Source organism: Convolutriloba macropyga, chromosome 10 (assembly GCF_964194025.1).
Source record: "Convolutriloba macropyga chromosome 10, txConMacr16.3, whole genome shotgun sequence".
In the NCBI taxonomy this organism is placed as follows: Eukaryota; Metazoa; Xenacoelomorpha; order Acoela; family Convolutidae; genus Convolutriloba; species Convolutriloba macropyga.
Window position 1 is genome coordinate 38392984 of NC_134477.1, and position 17093 is coordinate 38410076.

Consider the following 17093-nt stretch of genomic DNA (forward strand, 5'->3'; position numbering starts at 1 on the left):
TAAATATCCCAGTAATTATTTCCAAATGATATGATCAATAGATTTTTATAGTTATTCAGCAATCTTTCAATCTGATTAAAAAATCAAATAACTATAAAATCCTAAACCTGCGTATAATAAAGTACGTAACGGCCTAATTTTTCTGCATGGCAAAAACAACCATTTCCGTATAGTGAAGACAGTATTAGAATCAGTCGTGAACTATAAAACGAACATTTATCGATTCCCATTGTCAAGAGAGTGCAAGAAAATTTGATGTAACAAATCTATATAATTTTTCCGACCCCACATTAGTGGGGGAGGCACTATATGCTCAATTGAGTTTTTTGTTCAGTCAATTTTGGCTGATCGATATATCCATCATGGAGAGCTGTGTGGGTATCATTAGAAAACCTTCACGCGTAAAAATTTAAAATTAAAAGATCTATTTATTTTCCTTCGAGCAGTTATCGGGGGGGGGGGGGGGGCTTAAAATTGTATGAATATTTGACACTTGATGTGATTATGTGTTCGAATTGTACTTGCGCGTTGATATTTTTTCAAAAAACCTTTTGATTTTTATGTCAAATAAAGACAAGGTAATTTTCATATCAGGGTTCCTTAATGACATATCGCACTTCTGTTCAAAAGATGCTCGATAAACATTTTTTTCAGAGAATAGCTAATGGTTTTTCAATAAATTTCTATGTTATACCTTCAATTGTCGCATATTTTGTTGTCCTATTACTTAGTCTCACTAATCAGAAGTCCAATTGCCTTCCCATAGAGTATTAAGAGAACCTATCTGCATGGTTTCAGTTGATAAACTACCGTCTGCAGTGACTTTGTAAATCGTCCAAAAAATTCAAATTTTTCAAATCTGTCCACCATTTTATTTAACTTCTGTCACAATTGAGCTCAGTCTCTCGGTCTCCCCAGTAGCAAGTTCCATCATCTTTCTACTTCAGCAAAAAAGCGGTTTTAAGTTTTAATTATTGTTTTATGACTTTGTTACAGCGAGTTTTTATTAAAACATAGTGATTTTTGAGTATTTGTTCGTTATTGTGCTTTTATGCTGACGTCTAGTCACATGGGAACAATAATAACAATTTCGTTGCAAAAAAGCTCAATTGAACATATTTTAAAAAATTCAGTCGATAGTTAATGGTTTTAATGGCACTGTTTTGTTGGTAATTGTTGATCTTCGTAGTCTTAAGATTTATTCTGATTAATGTTCTCACTGGCCTTCCATGTTGAAAACTAATGGTTTTAATATCCTTGAAACTACTTGTTTTCAAAAAAGATTGTTGTTTTTGGATATTTGGTTAGATTTTTGGTTTTTTTTTGAACTTCTGTCACATTATCACAAAATTTTTTAGGAGTTAAAAGTCAATCTGTCTAGTTTTTTTAGCTAAAAGCTAAGGACTAAGATGACTTTTGAAAATATTTGGTTTCAAAAATTCAATGGTTTCTTGACTTTGTCCCCTTTCCTTCTTTAATTTTGTCGATTTGTTAACTAGTTTCATTAGGGCAGGTCACATCTCTTTTCTAGTGAAGGACGAGTGGATTTAATTGGTTTTAGTGATGATTTGAATATATTTTGACTTTGCTACCGAGTGTTTTTGAAAACAGTTATTTAGTTTTGTCGTAATTAATGATTTTTGTTCTTGTTTATTTTGTATTGCCTCGTAGTCGATTATTAAGAGCAGTTCTTATCGGCCCTCTGATGATGAATGGCAATATTTAATTTATTTAGCAGTTTAATTTCGCAACAATTTTTTTGCTACTCAAAAATCAAGTATTTTCGAACAGTATGTGAATATTTGAAAATTTTCTATCTCTTGATTTGGTAGACAATTGAGTCTAAACTGTTGACGAGGGGTCAGAACATTATGAGGAAGCGCACATCACCGAGGGTCTTTTTCTTGGTTTTTGGTTTTGAAGAACTCCCAACAACATCTTTGACGTCACACCTCAAATCACTGTCAACTCGAGTTCATTTTGACGTCATACCTTTTAGACAACACTTGTTGAATGAAATGCTCTGCAGCTTGCAGTACTCTGTCACCCCTCACTCCCCTCACAACCATCAGTCTCTGAATAGGAGTAAAGGTATCGTCCAATTTGTCAGGCAGTGCTGCCTTCTCTGGTAGTTCGTTCTCGCATAGAGTCCTCCATTGAGTCTCCCGGCCATCGCGAGGCATTCGCTCATAGGCATCGGTGAACCATGGGAAATGCGTGGCAAGAATCTGAAACAAGTGCATCGTCAAATTTTTGTTGACTTTAACTACACGTCTATAAGTAAGTCAGTGACAATTTAAAACTGGCTCAAAAATCGCCAATAATTTCCTTCGAAATTTGAGATAGTTCATAATCAAATAATTTAAACTTATGATGCTTGTGTAATCTTACAGAACAGTGACATGCCAAAATTGCCATTAAACATTAAATGGTTCAAAAATGGGTTTTACATAGAACTGGTAACAACCAGTCGATGCCCATTTAAAGAGTTAATTGAATAAAAAACTATGTGGATATTGATACGTTAATAACTGTTAGAAGGTTGAACGAGAACAACCTAATGTAAATTGTGCATAAGATAAGCTTGACATAACTTGACAAGACGCTCTACTTGTTCAGCGTATACTTGGCTAGAGAAATGAAGCCTTGAGGAACAAGAACGTGAGATCGGGTTATAGGAGATGCCCAATTTCGAGAGCTTAAGACTAGTTGGTGTAAATGGGTAGCACACTAGGCTTGCAAGTAAGAGATGCCGGTTCGAATCCAATACTGGTCCATTTTCTCAGTAGTTGCACCTGCATAGACCCCTAACAAGAACCATTCAAGAAATTTTATATCTACTTGATCCAGTCAAATTTTGCAAGACAAAATGGTAAATGCATAATTCACTGAAAGTAAGCTAGCAGATTATCCAAGATGCAACATACCACAAGTTGGCTGCAGGCTTCGTCTTTCATCCAATCAAATGGCTTCTTTCCACTCACAGCTGCTGGCTTGTTCTCAGGAGAGGGGAAGAGAGCTCGCATAGCTTGCATTGTGGCTTGTCCATAGTGGGGGTGAATTACGTATTCTCTGTCCCCCACATGTACACGGCCATAACTTTCCTCTATCTAAAGAAATAACTGAGTCATGTCGGTATCTTCCGAAAAAAAAGTAAATCTTTTTTTTTCATAGCACCTTCATTGGTCGGTTTCTCGATTTTTAAATCTCTAATTGATATATTTAACAAAATACACCGTAAAAACTTTTTAGATAAAGTATAAAAATTGCAAATATTAAACAAGGAGACTCGGTGATGTGCGTTTACCCCCGCTCGTCTACATTTTTCACTTAATTGTCTACCAAATGAGGAAGAGATTTCAAAAAATTAGCAGATCGTTCAGCAAACCCCTAAATGAATAAACAATCTACCTTAGAGCGCCGATGAAACTTGTCATTAATGTGACTACCAGAAAATACGGCGATAAAAATCAAATAATTACAAATATTTTTACGACCGAAACTTGTACATTTTTTAAAAACAATTAATAACCAAATCAAAAAGACATCAGATAAAACCAATACTAAAAAATGAACCTGTAATTCATTTAAAAAAATGTGGGAATATTCCTCAAAGTGACTTGGTAACAAGTCGACAGCAAAAGAGCGAAAGGGCAAAGCTTAAAACAAATTGCTTTTTTTTAAAAGGATTGAAGTCAAACTGATTAAAACATTATGTATCAACTGAACTCATTGAGAGACTAATTTGTACATCCATAGAACGTTAATAAGACCTATTATTATCCAGGATATGTCATACCAATACAAAAAGAACGACAAAGACAGGCAGTACAAAATTAGAAATTTGAACGAAAACGGTGTCCCAGCCAATTTACACTAAGAACATTACAAAAAATGTTGATTGTGTTTTCTTCCAAGGACAACAGGACGGCTGAGTACTGTGATGCTGTAAAAAGAAAACTAAAACCTAAAAGATGGGCATGCCAAAATCACGAAAAACTTTTGAAAACTCGTATTACCAAGAACAAAGACTATTTGAGGAAAATCAAACCGTTACAAAGAGCAAATTGTAGTTCACTGGATAAGGGTTTTGACTTGGCTATAGATATACAAAGCTACAAATAAACAGAAAAAAGATTGGCAAAGCCCAAAAATCCACTACAAAGACCAAAAATCCACTGTCCTTTTTTAAAAAAACAAATGTTTTCAAAATTCATTAAAAAACATATGTTTTCAAAAGAAAGAACAGTCAGATTATCATGGAACTTCCTAGAATACTAATTGCGCCTGCTATTATTGAGACTTAGTCATTGAACAAAAAAATCGCAATAAAAACAAGCAAAATTTAAAAAAAATCACAAACAATACGAAACCACGCTGTTGAAGCCATTAAATTTAAAAGATATTTGCAGCGAGAAATTTAAACATTCACTCGCGTCTACTTTGAACATCATAAAGTCTTTTTTTGTAAACGGACTATCTCTAAACGACAACGAAGAGAACCACGAACAGTGAAATGTATCTCAGACTCACAAAATTCTTCTAAAACAAATTGTCTCAGCTATAAAGACATCAGTCAAAATGTTTAACCAACAGAGAAATTAATCTTTAGTGCAACAAAAAATTAACGAGATCTCTCAATAATTAGACCAAGTTACAAAAGAGATACTAAATTCTAACATACGAAAAAACTGAAGAAAACCAGAACAAAAAGGGAAAAGCTGAGGAATACTTTTTATTTTTTGGAAAATTTCCTTGAAAGTAATTAGAATCATTAGCTATCCATCAATATCAATTATTAACTTCATTTACTTATCCATAAGTGGCCATTGAGACCTTTATTTAACCATAATATGCATACAACAACAAAAAATAACAACAAAAACAGGATAAAATTCAAAAAAACCTTCCAAAATCTGCAAGAGAACGGTGCGGCAGCCCTTAAAAACAAAAACCCGTAGAACCATAAAACAATAAATATGTTCACTTGCATAATATTAACGCTTCTTCAGTTAGATTTTCAGTAGAGTGACTGAATGCCAAAGCTTAAAAAAGCAAAAATTGGCTACTATCCACAAAATTGACAAAACTTTGTACAAAAACTCATTGTACCAAAACCAAGAAGCCGTTATTTAAAAAAAATCACAAAAACTAGTTTGTATCTTATATGAAAGAAAATTTGACTTGTATTTAGTGAGAGTACGCTAATGGTTGACAGAAATAAGAAAACAAAAACTGACACTTTCAAAAAAAATCACTGAAAGTTTCTTTAAAGAAATATATTCAATAACCCAAGAGACATTAGATGACAAAAGAATAGGTTCACTTTCATAGGTTCACTTTCGTAGGTTCACAACATTTCATAGGTCCGCTTACAACTGAATAAGCCATTTGGATCTTTGAATATTAGTTAGACTTAGTAGTCAGACTATAAAAAGAATAACAAGTGAAGGCAAAACAGGAATTCAGTTAAAATTTACTAAAACCATTGATCAGAGCCATAAACACCATTCCATTTGCTCTGCATAAAAACTATATCTACAGCTGGCCTCATTTTCACATATATGGGAGCTGTCTTTAATTGAGCAGCGAATTGAAAATTTTGTCAGTAATTAACATTCAAAAATAATAAAAGGAAAAAATTTTGAAAAAAGGCAGTACTCAAAATAAAGAATAAAAAAGTTTCTGATTATGAGAACCCATGAGATCGATCCTATCCCTGATTTTGCCTCGCGCCTTAAGAAATAGGCAATTTTTCCAAAAGTGTGCGTATGAGATTAATTGTAAAGTGAAATATTTGAAAAATCAAAAAACAATAATGCATTTTGTATAACTAGTGAGTAATATTTAAAAAAACGGCAAAATTCTAATTAAAGAAGAACGTTATAGTGCGCCCCATTTCATATAGCTCTCTTTTGAAGTTTACATAGATTGTGTCAGCGGTTTCTAGTTCTCTACTTCCGGCAGACTTATACAGAATGGACCAAAAAGCATAATTTGTGCCATTTTTCATGAAAAAACTCTGAACGAAAAATTCATCAAACATTTTAGCCGAACAAAACTCCAATCAAATACTTCAGCAACACTCTTCCATCTCTAACGGTAACAATAAAACTCTAACCTTCAAATTTTTAATATATTTCTTATTATTATTATAGCAAAACTTATCAAATTTTAGCAAAAATTACGGACAAAGTGAATAAAAATTGTAAACCAAGTAAAAAACAAAATTCGAAAAAATCTGTTGCTTTCTAATGATGCACGTGCTTTCTAATGATACTACTCACAACTCTCTACTATGAATATATCGATCGGCCAAAATTGTCTGAACAAAAAAACCCATTTGAGTATATAGTTCCTCCCTCCCCACTAAAGTGGGGGTCGGAACAACTATCTTTGCGAACGGATGTGAAATGTATTAAAATTAATAGACTCAAGTAGTTGATAAGTTATAAATAAATGCGAATATTAAAATATTTTTGAATAAAAATGGATATGAAATATCTCACATGTAAATAACTCTGAAATTCTCATTAAGGTTTAACAAGAAAAATTTAAATACTAAACAAAGCACAATGCGTGGAAAATTGCAAATACGCATTCCCAGAAACGTTTAAATCCTCTAAAAAAAATTGGTTAGCGGCAAATATGCATTTGATAATGAAATACATCATACATAGCGAAGCAGTCGAAGCAATGGTCTCATTTTGAGCAATTATTTGAAGAACAGAACTAGCTTCAATTGATTAATTTTGATTTATCCATTCCATAAGTAAAGCTAAGAATAGCCCTTTTGTTCACATAATAGTTGCAGTGGTTCACAGGATCCTCAAAGCAAAATTCAGGTACTAACGTGCCTATTTAATGAATTGAAAACAGGAAAAACATTGTTTAAACAAAAATAGCAGAAAAACAACAGCTCCAACAATTTTAATTTGATGAACTTTTTGTCGATTCACAGTTCAGCAAATTGCAGATATAATAATAAAGTGCTTATAATTAAATGGTGGACAAAAACTATTTTGAGCACATTGAAGACGTAGATTGTAAGTCTAATGGTATTGTGCCTATTTATAGAAAATAACCTGAAAGCAAGAAAAACTTTGTTTAATTTTGGTTGTATTTTACACCAAACAAAACTTAAACTGCTAGCGAAAAGAATGCGTCTAGCGAGTATAGAGGAAAAGCACTGGATGTGATAATTTTACTTTTCTGAAGCTCTAATGAAATCTTCATTTTCTTCAAAATATTGCAAAAAAGTCAAAACGAGTAGTTACGAAAATGCGTTTTTAATTTATGAAAATTTTTTCCCAAGAAATCCACTGACACAATGACCAGAAAACTGTACCAAAACGGAGAAAAACCTTCAAAAAGGCAAGCTTGCTTGAAAAATGAAATTGATAAGAAAAGGAATACGTCATAATTATTGGAAGCAGTTGTAGCAATGGTTTCACTTTGATTTGCTCATTCCTAGCCTAATCTCACGTAAAATCCTCTTATTTATATAATGGTTGCAGTGTTTCACATGATCTTCGTAGCAGTTTTTGGTTTCTATTTAACCCACTTACAAGGAATGCTCACAAAACAGTGGACAAAAATGTTGTATATTGTTTGCTGTTTTTCCTCCAGACAGTTGTTGCTGCGAAGTGGCATCTAGATATACACCGTTTCGTAAAAAACACGAAAATCATAAAAATTTAAGAGACAGCTATATGTGTGCGTCACTTGTCTTTTAGTTTGACGTTTCTTAAGACGTTCATTCTGTCCAATTTTTAGTTTGATTTTTAAACAAAAATAGCAGGACAGAACACCTCCGATAATTTTCCTGTTGAAAATTGTTGATTCACATTTCATCAAATTGCAAAAATAATAGTATTAGGCTTATAAATAAATGGTGGAATAAAAACAATTTTGAGCATATTTAAGACGCAGTTTGTGAGTCTAAAGGTAATGTGCCTATTTAAAACAAATAAACTGAAAACAGGAAAACCTTTGCCTAATTTTGGTTGTATTTTGGACCAAACAAAACATAAAAAGCTAGAGAAAAGAATGCGTAAAGCTAAACAAAATGGGCAGATACCACTGGATATGATAATTTTACTTCTCTGAGTCTCTAATGAAATCTTCGTTTTCTTTAAAAAAATGCAAAACAGTAAAAATGAGTAGGTGAGAAAATATGCTTTTAATTTTGTAAAAAAATCTTCCCAAATTTTGCGAAATGACAAGAAAACTGCACCAAAACGGAGAAAAACCTTCAAAAAGGCAAGCTCGCTTGAAAAATGAAATTTATAAAGAAGTACGTCATAATTATTGGAAGCAGTTGTAGCATTGGTTTTACTTTCCTAGGCTGAACCCAAGAAAAATCCTCTTATTTATATAATGATTGCGGTGTTTCACAGGATTTTCGTAGTAATTTTTGGTTTCTAATTAAACCACTTACAATGAATGCTCACAAAACAGTGAAAAAAACTGTTGTATATTGTTTGCTGTAGTTTGCAACCAACAAAACATGACTTGCTTCAACGTAAAACCTCTACAGATGTTAGACAGAAATATAAGTAAAGCGGGCAGATTTTGAAGGATAATCCTACATTTCTACAGATATATTGAACTCTTCATTTTCTTCTCAATTTTTAAACTGAAGGTCGCGACTTTGAACAATTAAATCTTCCCGTAGCAATCTTCGCTTTAGCAGACGATCGGTACAATTTTTCAACGCAATGCTAGAAATGTTTACTGACCCTGAAAAATAAATTGAAGTATGAATACAAATTTCAGTTTTCAGAACATCTTTAAATACCGAGATTATCATTAAAAATGTGTCCCCCATATAAAAGTTGTGCGAAACAATTAAGAGAAAAAGTTTTTCCTCCAGACAGTTGTTGCTGAGCAGTGACATCTTGATATACACGGTTTTGTACAAATACGAAAACCATAGACTATTACAGAGACAGCTATATGTGTTGCGTCACATTTTTTTGCTTCGACGTTTCATAAACGTTCATTCAGGCCAATTCTTAGTTCGGTTTTTAAACAAAATTCACAAGAAAAGAACAGTTCCGACAATTTGACTCTGTTGAATTGGTTGTCGATTTACAGAGTTCATTAAATTGCAAATATAATAACAAAGTTCAAATAAATGAATGGTTGAAAAAAAAACGATTTCGAGCATATTTAAGACGTGCTTTGTGAGTGTAATGGTCAATTTTGAAGAAGTGGAAAACATGTAAAATGACTGAACAACAATAGTACTGACCAAAAATGCTAGAATGAGTGAATAGATGAATCTGTCTTTTTCCTCCAATGATCTTATAGTGCATTGGTAGATTGTTGTCGTCAGTTTATCGTTCACCATTCGAATTGAAGATCTAAACAGGAACAACACATTTTTCCCAATAAGGGAAGTTTAAGTTGCATTGCATCGCATTTGCAATCAATTCAAACACACACAAAAAAAAAACAAAAAATCAAATCAAACATTTAAGGATGGTACTCTAACAGAAAACCCATCTCTGCTCCCGAATTATATATAAACTAATAATAAACTGAGAATTAATATTCCTTATGATTTTTGAGCTAAGCTCAAGATACTTTTGTCGTTCGCCTCAGTTGACAGTAGGCTAATTGAAACAAGGGTGGATGTAATTATGTGAAGTTTTTGAATATTCTGTACAAAACATTGAATTCCGCACCCTAGTCAGTGAATGTATCAAAGCAGACAAAACAGCGTCAGTTCGTTCCTATCAAAACGTAGTTGTAAAAACATGATTAAAGACATTCAATAAGGAGTGTGCGACACAAAATCAGTACAGCAACAGAAAGGAGGCAGAAAAAGTACAAAAATTATTTAGAACAAAAAAGAAATTGGGCACAATGTTCACATTCAATTATTACCCATTATCCCTATGAACAAACAACATATCTGGGTTCGAAAACAATTGAATTTCAATCAAGTCTGCTTAAAGTCAAAATCAAAAACAAGCGTAGTGCAACTCGGGGCGTCATTTTGCTGTCATTCCCAGGTTTAGGTCCAGACCCAAATTGAGCTATGATCAGACTATGCAGACTGAAATGACCTCTGATCAGACTTTCCAGACCGAAGTTACCTGTGATCAGACCATCCAGACCAAAATGATCTCTGATCAGACTTTCCAGGCCAAAATGTCCTCTGATCAGACCGAACCCAGACCACTGCCCAGACTATAGTGCGCTTATGATCAGACCAAAATTCAGACCATTGTCCAGACTATAAACAGACTAAGATCAGACCATCTTCAGACCCTGGTCCAGACTCAATTTCAGACCATTGCCCAGACCTTAATCAGACTATGATCAGAATCAAGTGCGCTCGAAATAGTCTGATCAGAGAAAGATTTTAATTATGAACAAATCCCTTAATTTTACTATAATATATTCATTTCATAAAAACTGGTGTTTGCAGTATTAAAATCATCTAAGGGAAAGCCAAATCTGAAAATATTGCTAATGAAAACGAAATCTAACTGTTGAGAAAAAAAATATTTACCATACCCCTTAGTTCATATTTCTGGCTCAATGGATGAACTTAGACAGCTTTCCACAAGAAACGTCGTGGTCTTCAGTTAATCAAAATTTCCTATTGAGGGGACCGGCATTTGCTATCAGCTGGACTCCTTTTTTCTGAGTCATCGGACTTCAGATGAGTCTCTGATCGGAACGCTGCTTTAGTGTTGCCTCTTGGCAGAGCCAACATCCTTCAATAAAAAAAACAAAAAAATTGAAAAAATAATGCACTCGAAATCAGACCTTCCAGACCGAACTGACCTCTGATCAGACCGAACCCAGACCATGGTCCAGACTATAAAGACTATGATCAGACCGTCCAGACCGAATTGACCTCTGATCAGACCAAACCCAGACCATGGTCCAGACTATAAAGACTATGATCAGACCGTCCAGACCTATTTGACCTCTGATCAGACCGAAATCAGACCATGGTCCAGACTATTGTGCGCTCGGACCGCTTTCCAGACCCTGTAATTTCGGTCTGGGAACACAGGGGTGTGCGCTCGATTGGGTCTGATCATAGCTCAATTTGGATGTGGACCAAAACCTGGGTTGTTTGCATCTAAGAATGAGTACTTTGAAAACAGAATGCTGGGGAAAATTAAAAGTACCAAGTGAAACGAAACGTGAAATATCTCTAGAAATTTATAAGATTATTTGCTAAACAACGACATAAAAAAACTTGTTAGGTTTTTGTATGAGTAAAATTTTACCTCAATAATGTCAAATACATTTTACTTCGATAATGTAAAGACGCTTGATAATATCATCTCAATTTGGTTTTAAAAAATCAAGTTCTCGAATATCTTGGAAAAAAGTATCAAGCTTCGTTTCACTGAGTACATGATTAAGGTCCATACGCGTATAAGCTATGCATTATTCTGAATATAATTAATGATAAGTGTTGCGATAGCAAAAACAGAAAATAAACAAATGGTGATGATGGTTTATGAGGTGTTGCATTGAGTATAACATGAAAACCTACGCTTCAGTGGCTCCTTGTTGCTGTTGGGCGCTGAAAGTTGCCAAAAATTAACAGGTAATAACTTATCATTTTGAAAATTAAATACAACCGATGCTCATGTATTGCCAGAAAGCACATGTTGGCGTGGCCAATTCGCAATTGGCCCAAAAAAGATAAATTAAGCTAGCACATCATTAAAAAAGTTCGGGTAAATTTACTGAAATTAAGTCTAGATAATTGACGGTTCAGTAGAATTTCAGGTGTAGGTATGAAATTCAAATGAACTATAGTTCAAGTGAACTTTCACTTGAACAGTTTTAGGGGTCATTATCTGGATGCTCAAATTTGGTTCATTAGTATATATCAATAAATAATAACGGAATATGGTCTGACGAATAATAAGCGGGCATGAAACTAACTGGGCTAGGCAAACGGGTAAGGGGAAGCGGCGGTACGTGGCCGGAGATTTAAGAAATTGTCCCCTACAAGATGCATTGTGTCTGTCCCAAAAACTCAATGCAATACGCATCATAGAGACCAGTATTAGTTTTAACAGAAATGTTTTTAATCGATTGATCCCTCTGACATGTCGCGAAATAGAGAACTTAGGAGTTATGTTGAAACTTCGATATATAAAGAAAACTTTATTTCCTGATGTTGGTGAAATGATGTTATTGAATAATGGCTTCTAATTTCAACTGTATCGTTGCATCAAATTTGTTCAAACCACAAATTTATCAGTGTACATAAACAAAAAAAAAATGGGCGATAAATTCTACCTTCTCGCCATTAATAATGATCATAAACCAACTCGCGAATCCTCCCTGTAGATATCAAAGACACGTTCTCAAGATAGGAGAACAATGTGTTAAGCGCAAAAAACTGCACTAGTACTTGCTATATAGGGCAAGAGGAAAAATTGTTCATACTAAGGGTGTATATTATCCCATATCAGCTAATCTATATAAAGACGGATCTGCACATCTTCGCACTGATAGGGACTAAAAATAACTGTAAAATTTTTGTGCAATTAGGCAATTTTGAATTCAGTTTACAAAATACTAAAATTCTTGTTACTCGAGCCCACGACTGTGATGTCCAGACCCCCGATCGACCAACAAAAATTTGGATCTGTAGAATGCTGAATCCTCTACGGCGTGAATCATGTTATTCGAGGCGATATGTCGGAAAGAGAAGAAAGAGGATAAAATTAAAACAGACGGTACCATAGTGGAGCGACAGGTAACGACTCTCTGTCTTGGCAAGCGCGGCAAACACGCCATCCAAGATATTTAGGAGCGTTATGAGCCCTAAAACGCTATTAGATACTCCTACGTTAATAGAGCCTGCCTGATGTCAATTTCCTAGCGCGTCTAAAAGAAGAATTACGCATCTGCTTAATGTACGAAAACTCAGTTCGCTCAAATAGCGACAGAATATTCTAAAACAAATTGATCCATCAAAAATTTTGCACAGAAAATACACATGAAGTTGCAAAAAATTGCTTCAAATTTAGCTCGAGAGCTACAAGGAAGCACTTGAAAGCCATAAAAACTTAAACAAAATTTAGTGGCCATGATCCACTTTTTACTTTTCAAATATTCTGTTCTCAGACAATTTAGTGAGCCCAATGAACTTAGAATTAGCATTTGCTACAAAAATATTGGACTAAATGAAGACTTATATGAATTGTGCGGGTGTCAGTGTCAATTCTCACTTTTGGAAGACATGGTTCAGCAAACTGTAAATGTTTGTTGAATATACAAAAAAAATCGTCAGACTGAATTTTGGATTACTTTACGAAAAAAAAGCGTTTTAACTGATTTTTTAACATCGATGACCCAATCAAATTGTTAACAATGTTTTGAAGTTTCCCTTATATCTGCGCTTCAAATAGACAAACTGCATTCGAAAACAAACATAAACTTCCTAAAGGTGGACACGTTGCTCTTGAATGAAAAGCGGAGCAATTTGATTCAGAGGAAGTTGTAGGCAGGGTAAATTTATCTCCATAGCTAAAAAGTGAGGCACTCAAGCGGGTGCCTTGAAGTATAAACCGCTAGGCTATCAGACAACTAAACCATAAGAGTTGAAACGATCAGGCGAAAACTACGCATTAAAAAAGATAATCAACTCACAACGGACAAACTGTTCTCGAATAACAATTTTGGGGATTTGAGTTCAAAATTTTAGGTTTTGTATTGAACATTTAGTTGACTTCAAGAACATTTAATCAAGATTTTAAGTCAAATTTAAATACGAGAAGAGTTGAAAAGAGCTTTACATGAAAATAGCTATTAAAATAAAAATCTCCTAAGAGAGCAACTAAATGCATGCAATTAGAAACTTGATGCGTCTGATGATTGAAAAAGTTTCTTAGATTTTTCAATGGATTGACTTAGGACGAATGAAGACAATTCTCCGAAGAGAGCGACTGAATTCATGCAATTAAGTACCCAGCGCGTATGACAACCAAGAATACTCCTTGGATTTTTCAATAATTTCAGTTAGGAAAAAATACATTAAAAGCAATTCTCCAAAATTCTCCAAAGAGAGCGACTAAATGCATCCAATTAAGAACCTGGTGCGTATGATGACAGATAATACTCGTGCCTTAGACTTCTCACTATTTCCAGTTAAGACAAAAAAAGCATTAAAAGCAATTCTCCAAAGAGAGCAAATGAATGCATAGAGTTTATTATCTGGCTCATCTGATGACTGAGAATATTCCTTAGATATTCCAATGGATCCACGTAGGGAGAAACGACAGACAAAAGTAAAAATTGAAAAGACAAACAATTGGAATAATGTAACAACTTTTGATGTCATACAGGATTCTCCTCTTTCAAATCAAACTTTATCCTAGCAGACTTGCGTTCTTTTGTGTCAATTGAAATTTTAAAGAAGCTCAGCTAACTTACTTATCGGCTTGTTGGATGCAGTGTTCAAAGAGTGCAAACAAGTGACGATGAGATACCATGTATCTATGATCAATTCTGGCCATTGCAAGAGTCGCTTCAAACATCACAGCTCCCCTCACTGCCACTTCTCTATAGCTCTCTCTTGTTGTTATTATGTCAATCAGTTTCTTAATCGCACGTCTAATGCTGAAAAACAAACTCAAAGTCAAATAGTTTATGCGTCGTCCATCATGATGTTTTGATTTCAATAGTAGCTTAGTATAATGTTATTACATAGATAACCTTGCATGGTTTAAGTTTAAAAACTAACTAAAAGATTTCTGTGAAACTATTTTCTTAAAATTAAGTGGGTTCAATTCTCATCACTGTGTAGTATTTAGTTCACAAGGTAATGGAAAGTGAAACTTAACCGACTAAGAATAACTAACAGACCTCAAACCTCAATGGTTATCTCAATGGCTAACCTCAAAATCTTATATTATCCAACATAACCAGAACCATTGTGGAACCACCGCCTCGGATCATAACAAGCTTACTTGTCTTTAGTTTCAGAGTGTTGCTTCTTCAGAAGTTGCAGCTGTTTGGTCTTGCTCACTACACCACACACTTTGCTCCCCTTGCTCAGACTCTTGAGCAACTTGCCCTCTAATTTGTTCAATTTTGTTCCGTAGGAAAGTTTGTCCTGAAAAAGAAAACATATGTCACATAATCTAATATAGGCCGCATAAAAACAGATTTAAATTGCGGGTTTCTCTGCAACAATTTTGAACTTTTTAAGCATTTTGTGTTTGCATTTTAAATTTATACTTGAGCTTTTTTTACTTTATTTTTTTTTCTTAATTACTTTCTGTCACTCACCTCATTTTCCTCTTTGCTACAACACTTGGGATTCAAAAATTCAGAATTAAACTTCATCGAGTGAGTCATGTCCTTATCCGAACAGATAATAGACAGAGTTGTTCAACAAATACAAGAAAGTAATTCTGCAGGCGGAAAATTGGCGGGTGGTCAATTCATGTTCCCGAGAGTGGTTCTGAAGGTAACCATCGATTAACATTAATCACTCATAATCAAACCTTCTGTAAGTTCCTTCGTTCTTCCTGCAGTCGAGGCTTCTCCAAAGTGAGGAATCGGTCCAGCATCTGTTCCATGGTGTCATCTCTGCTCTGGTCTAATCGTAGAACAGTTGTCACGGCTGCCAACTCCTCCCTTATGTATTGTGGTTCAAGGGAAGTGTGGAGAAACAGACGGAATCCGGGGTCAATTTCCACCTCTTCATTCGCAACCTAAAATAAGATAAAAAATTTTCGGCATTGAATAACGTACTGGGAACGCACAAATTTTGGTTGGCGGTCATTTGTCTAGAAACGATCAGTCTGAACAGGGGAAATTTGGTCTAGGATTTAAGATTAGGACACCATTTCCAAACTAGGCAGTGCCATAAACTTGAAAAAATGAAATGATCAAAATGAGATATTTATGGTTAGCAGCAAAAAAATAATTAAGATTTTGAAAATTTTGCTGAAAACTATTTGATAAAAAAAAATTCTTAGCAATTCTTTGGAAATAATTTATTATTTTTTGTGTAAATAAGAAATATTTTGGTGGTTCTAATTAATAGATTTTGTATAGTAACGTGAATATGATGATCTCATGATAAAATAGAAGTACAAAATTTTCTAATCTCTGTGAGAAGATATTGGTTTTGTAATATTGCAGAGACAACGACAATGTAAATGTATTTATTTCTGATTTCACTGGAAACTGCTTAATGCCGTTTGAAATCTATTCACCTAGTGTCGAGGGTGTAAATACTTCATCAACACCACTATCGTCAAAACCCAGTTTTCAGTCACAAAAGCTAATTGTCCAAAAACTACTAAAATAAAAACTACTAATCTAAATCGGAGCAATAAATTAGCAATCCTTGTTGCGGAGCATCTTAAGTATCACGCATAATTTTTGTTTATACCAATGATGAGCAGTTGTTGCCTTTAAATTGCGAGAACAATTCGGGGCAAAGTCAAGGTTCTCATTTTATAACATTTACTATCAATACAAAATTATGATTTTTGATTTGAACCTTCATTTTGACACTCTCTTCTGAGGTGAGGAAGAACATTCTCTTCTGCATCACCACTCTGAATGACTCATCTGCCAACAGCACATCTGGGTTCACATCTGTCACCAGAAGGGTGCTCCCATTCATCAGGGCATGGAACAATTCCATCTTCATCTCCTATATCATTCAAATGCACAAATAAGATCACTTTCTAAATTATTTTGATCTTTATTTATAAATGTTAGTTAGTGAATAGGCAGACTTCGTCTTAATTAAACAAAAAAGGAAAACATGGTAAAGAAAATTCCACAGAAAATCCAAAGGGTCGTCCTTAAAAAATTTTTTATGCCAAGTCTGCGTACTCCTGGCGTGAACAAATTTCACCAAGAGCTCGAAATTATTGTCGAAGTAAGCAAAATTGTTATAGGCCTTAATATAGTAGCAATTTAAAAAAAAACAGCTGCTTTTCAATTTCAGTCACAGAAGAGACTATGAAAACGGTTCGCAAGGAAACTGAATAAATAGCTTGCCAAAAAATGTAGTCACCAAAAGAATGTCGTAATGTTATAAAAATTGTTGTTTAATATTTCTGATATTAGTG

The 17093-nt window shown here is 34.2% G+C and overlaps 1 protein-coding gene across 13 annotated transcripts in view; it reads right to left on the bottom strand.

The window, feature by feature from the left end:
• Positions 1–17093, bottom strand: part of LOC142348118 (dynein axonemal heavy chain 5-like) — a 242955-nt gene that overhangs the window by 32557 nt on the left and 193305 nt on the right. For 12 of the 13 annotated variants that reach the window (XM_075399292.1, XM_075399290.1, XM_075399287.1 and 9 more), the window contains 8 exons: positions 16514–16669; positions 15507–15716; positions 14967–15112; positions 14431–14616; positions 11531–11560; positions 9257–9368; positions 2928–3110; positions 1993–2228 (listed from right to left, as the gene is read on the bottom strand). In XM_075399292.1, the coding sequence (XP_075255407.1) occupies positions 1993–2228; positions 2928–3110; positions 9257–9368; positions 11531–11560; positions 14431–14616; positions 14967–15112; positions 15507–15716; positions 16514–16669 (1259 nt within the window). The remainder of the gene's footprint in view (positions 1–1992; positions 2229–2927; positions 3111–9256; positions 9369–11530; positions 11561–14430; positions 14617–14966; positions 15113–15506; positions 15717–16513; positions 16670–17093) is intronic. The other variant, XM_075399289.1, reaches the window with a different exon arrangement.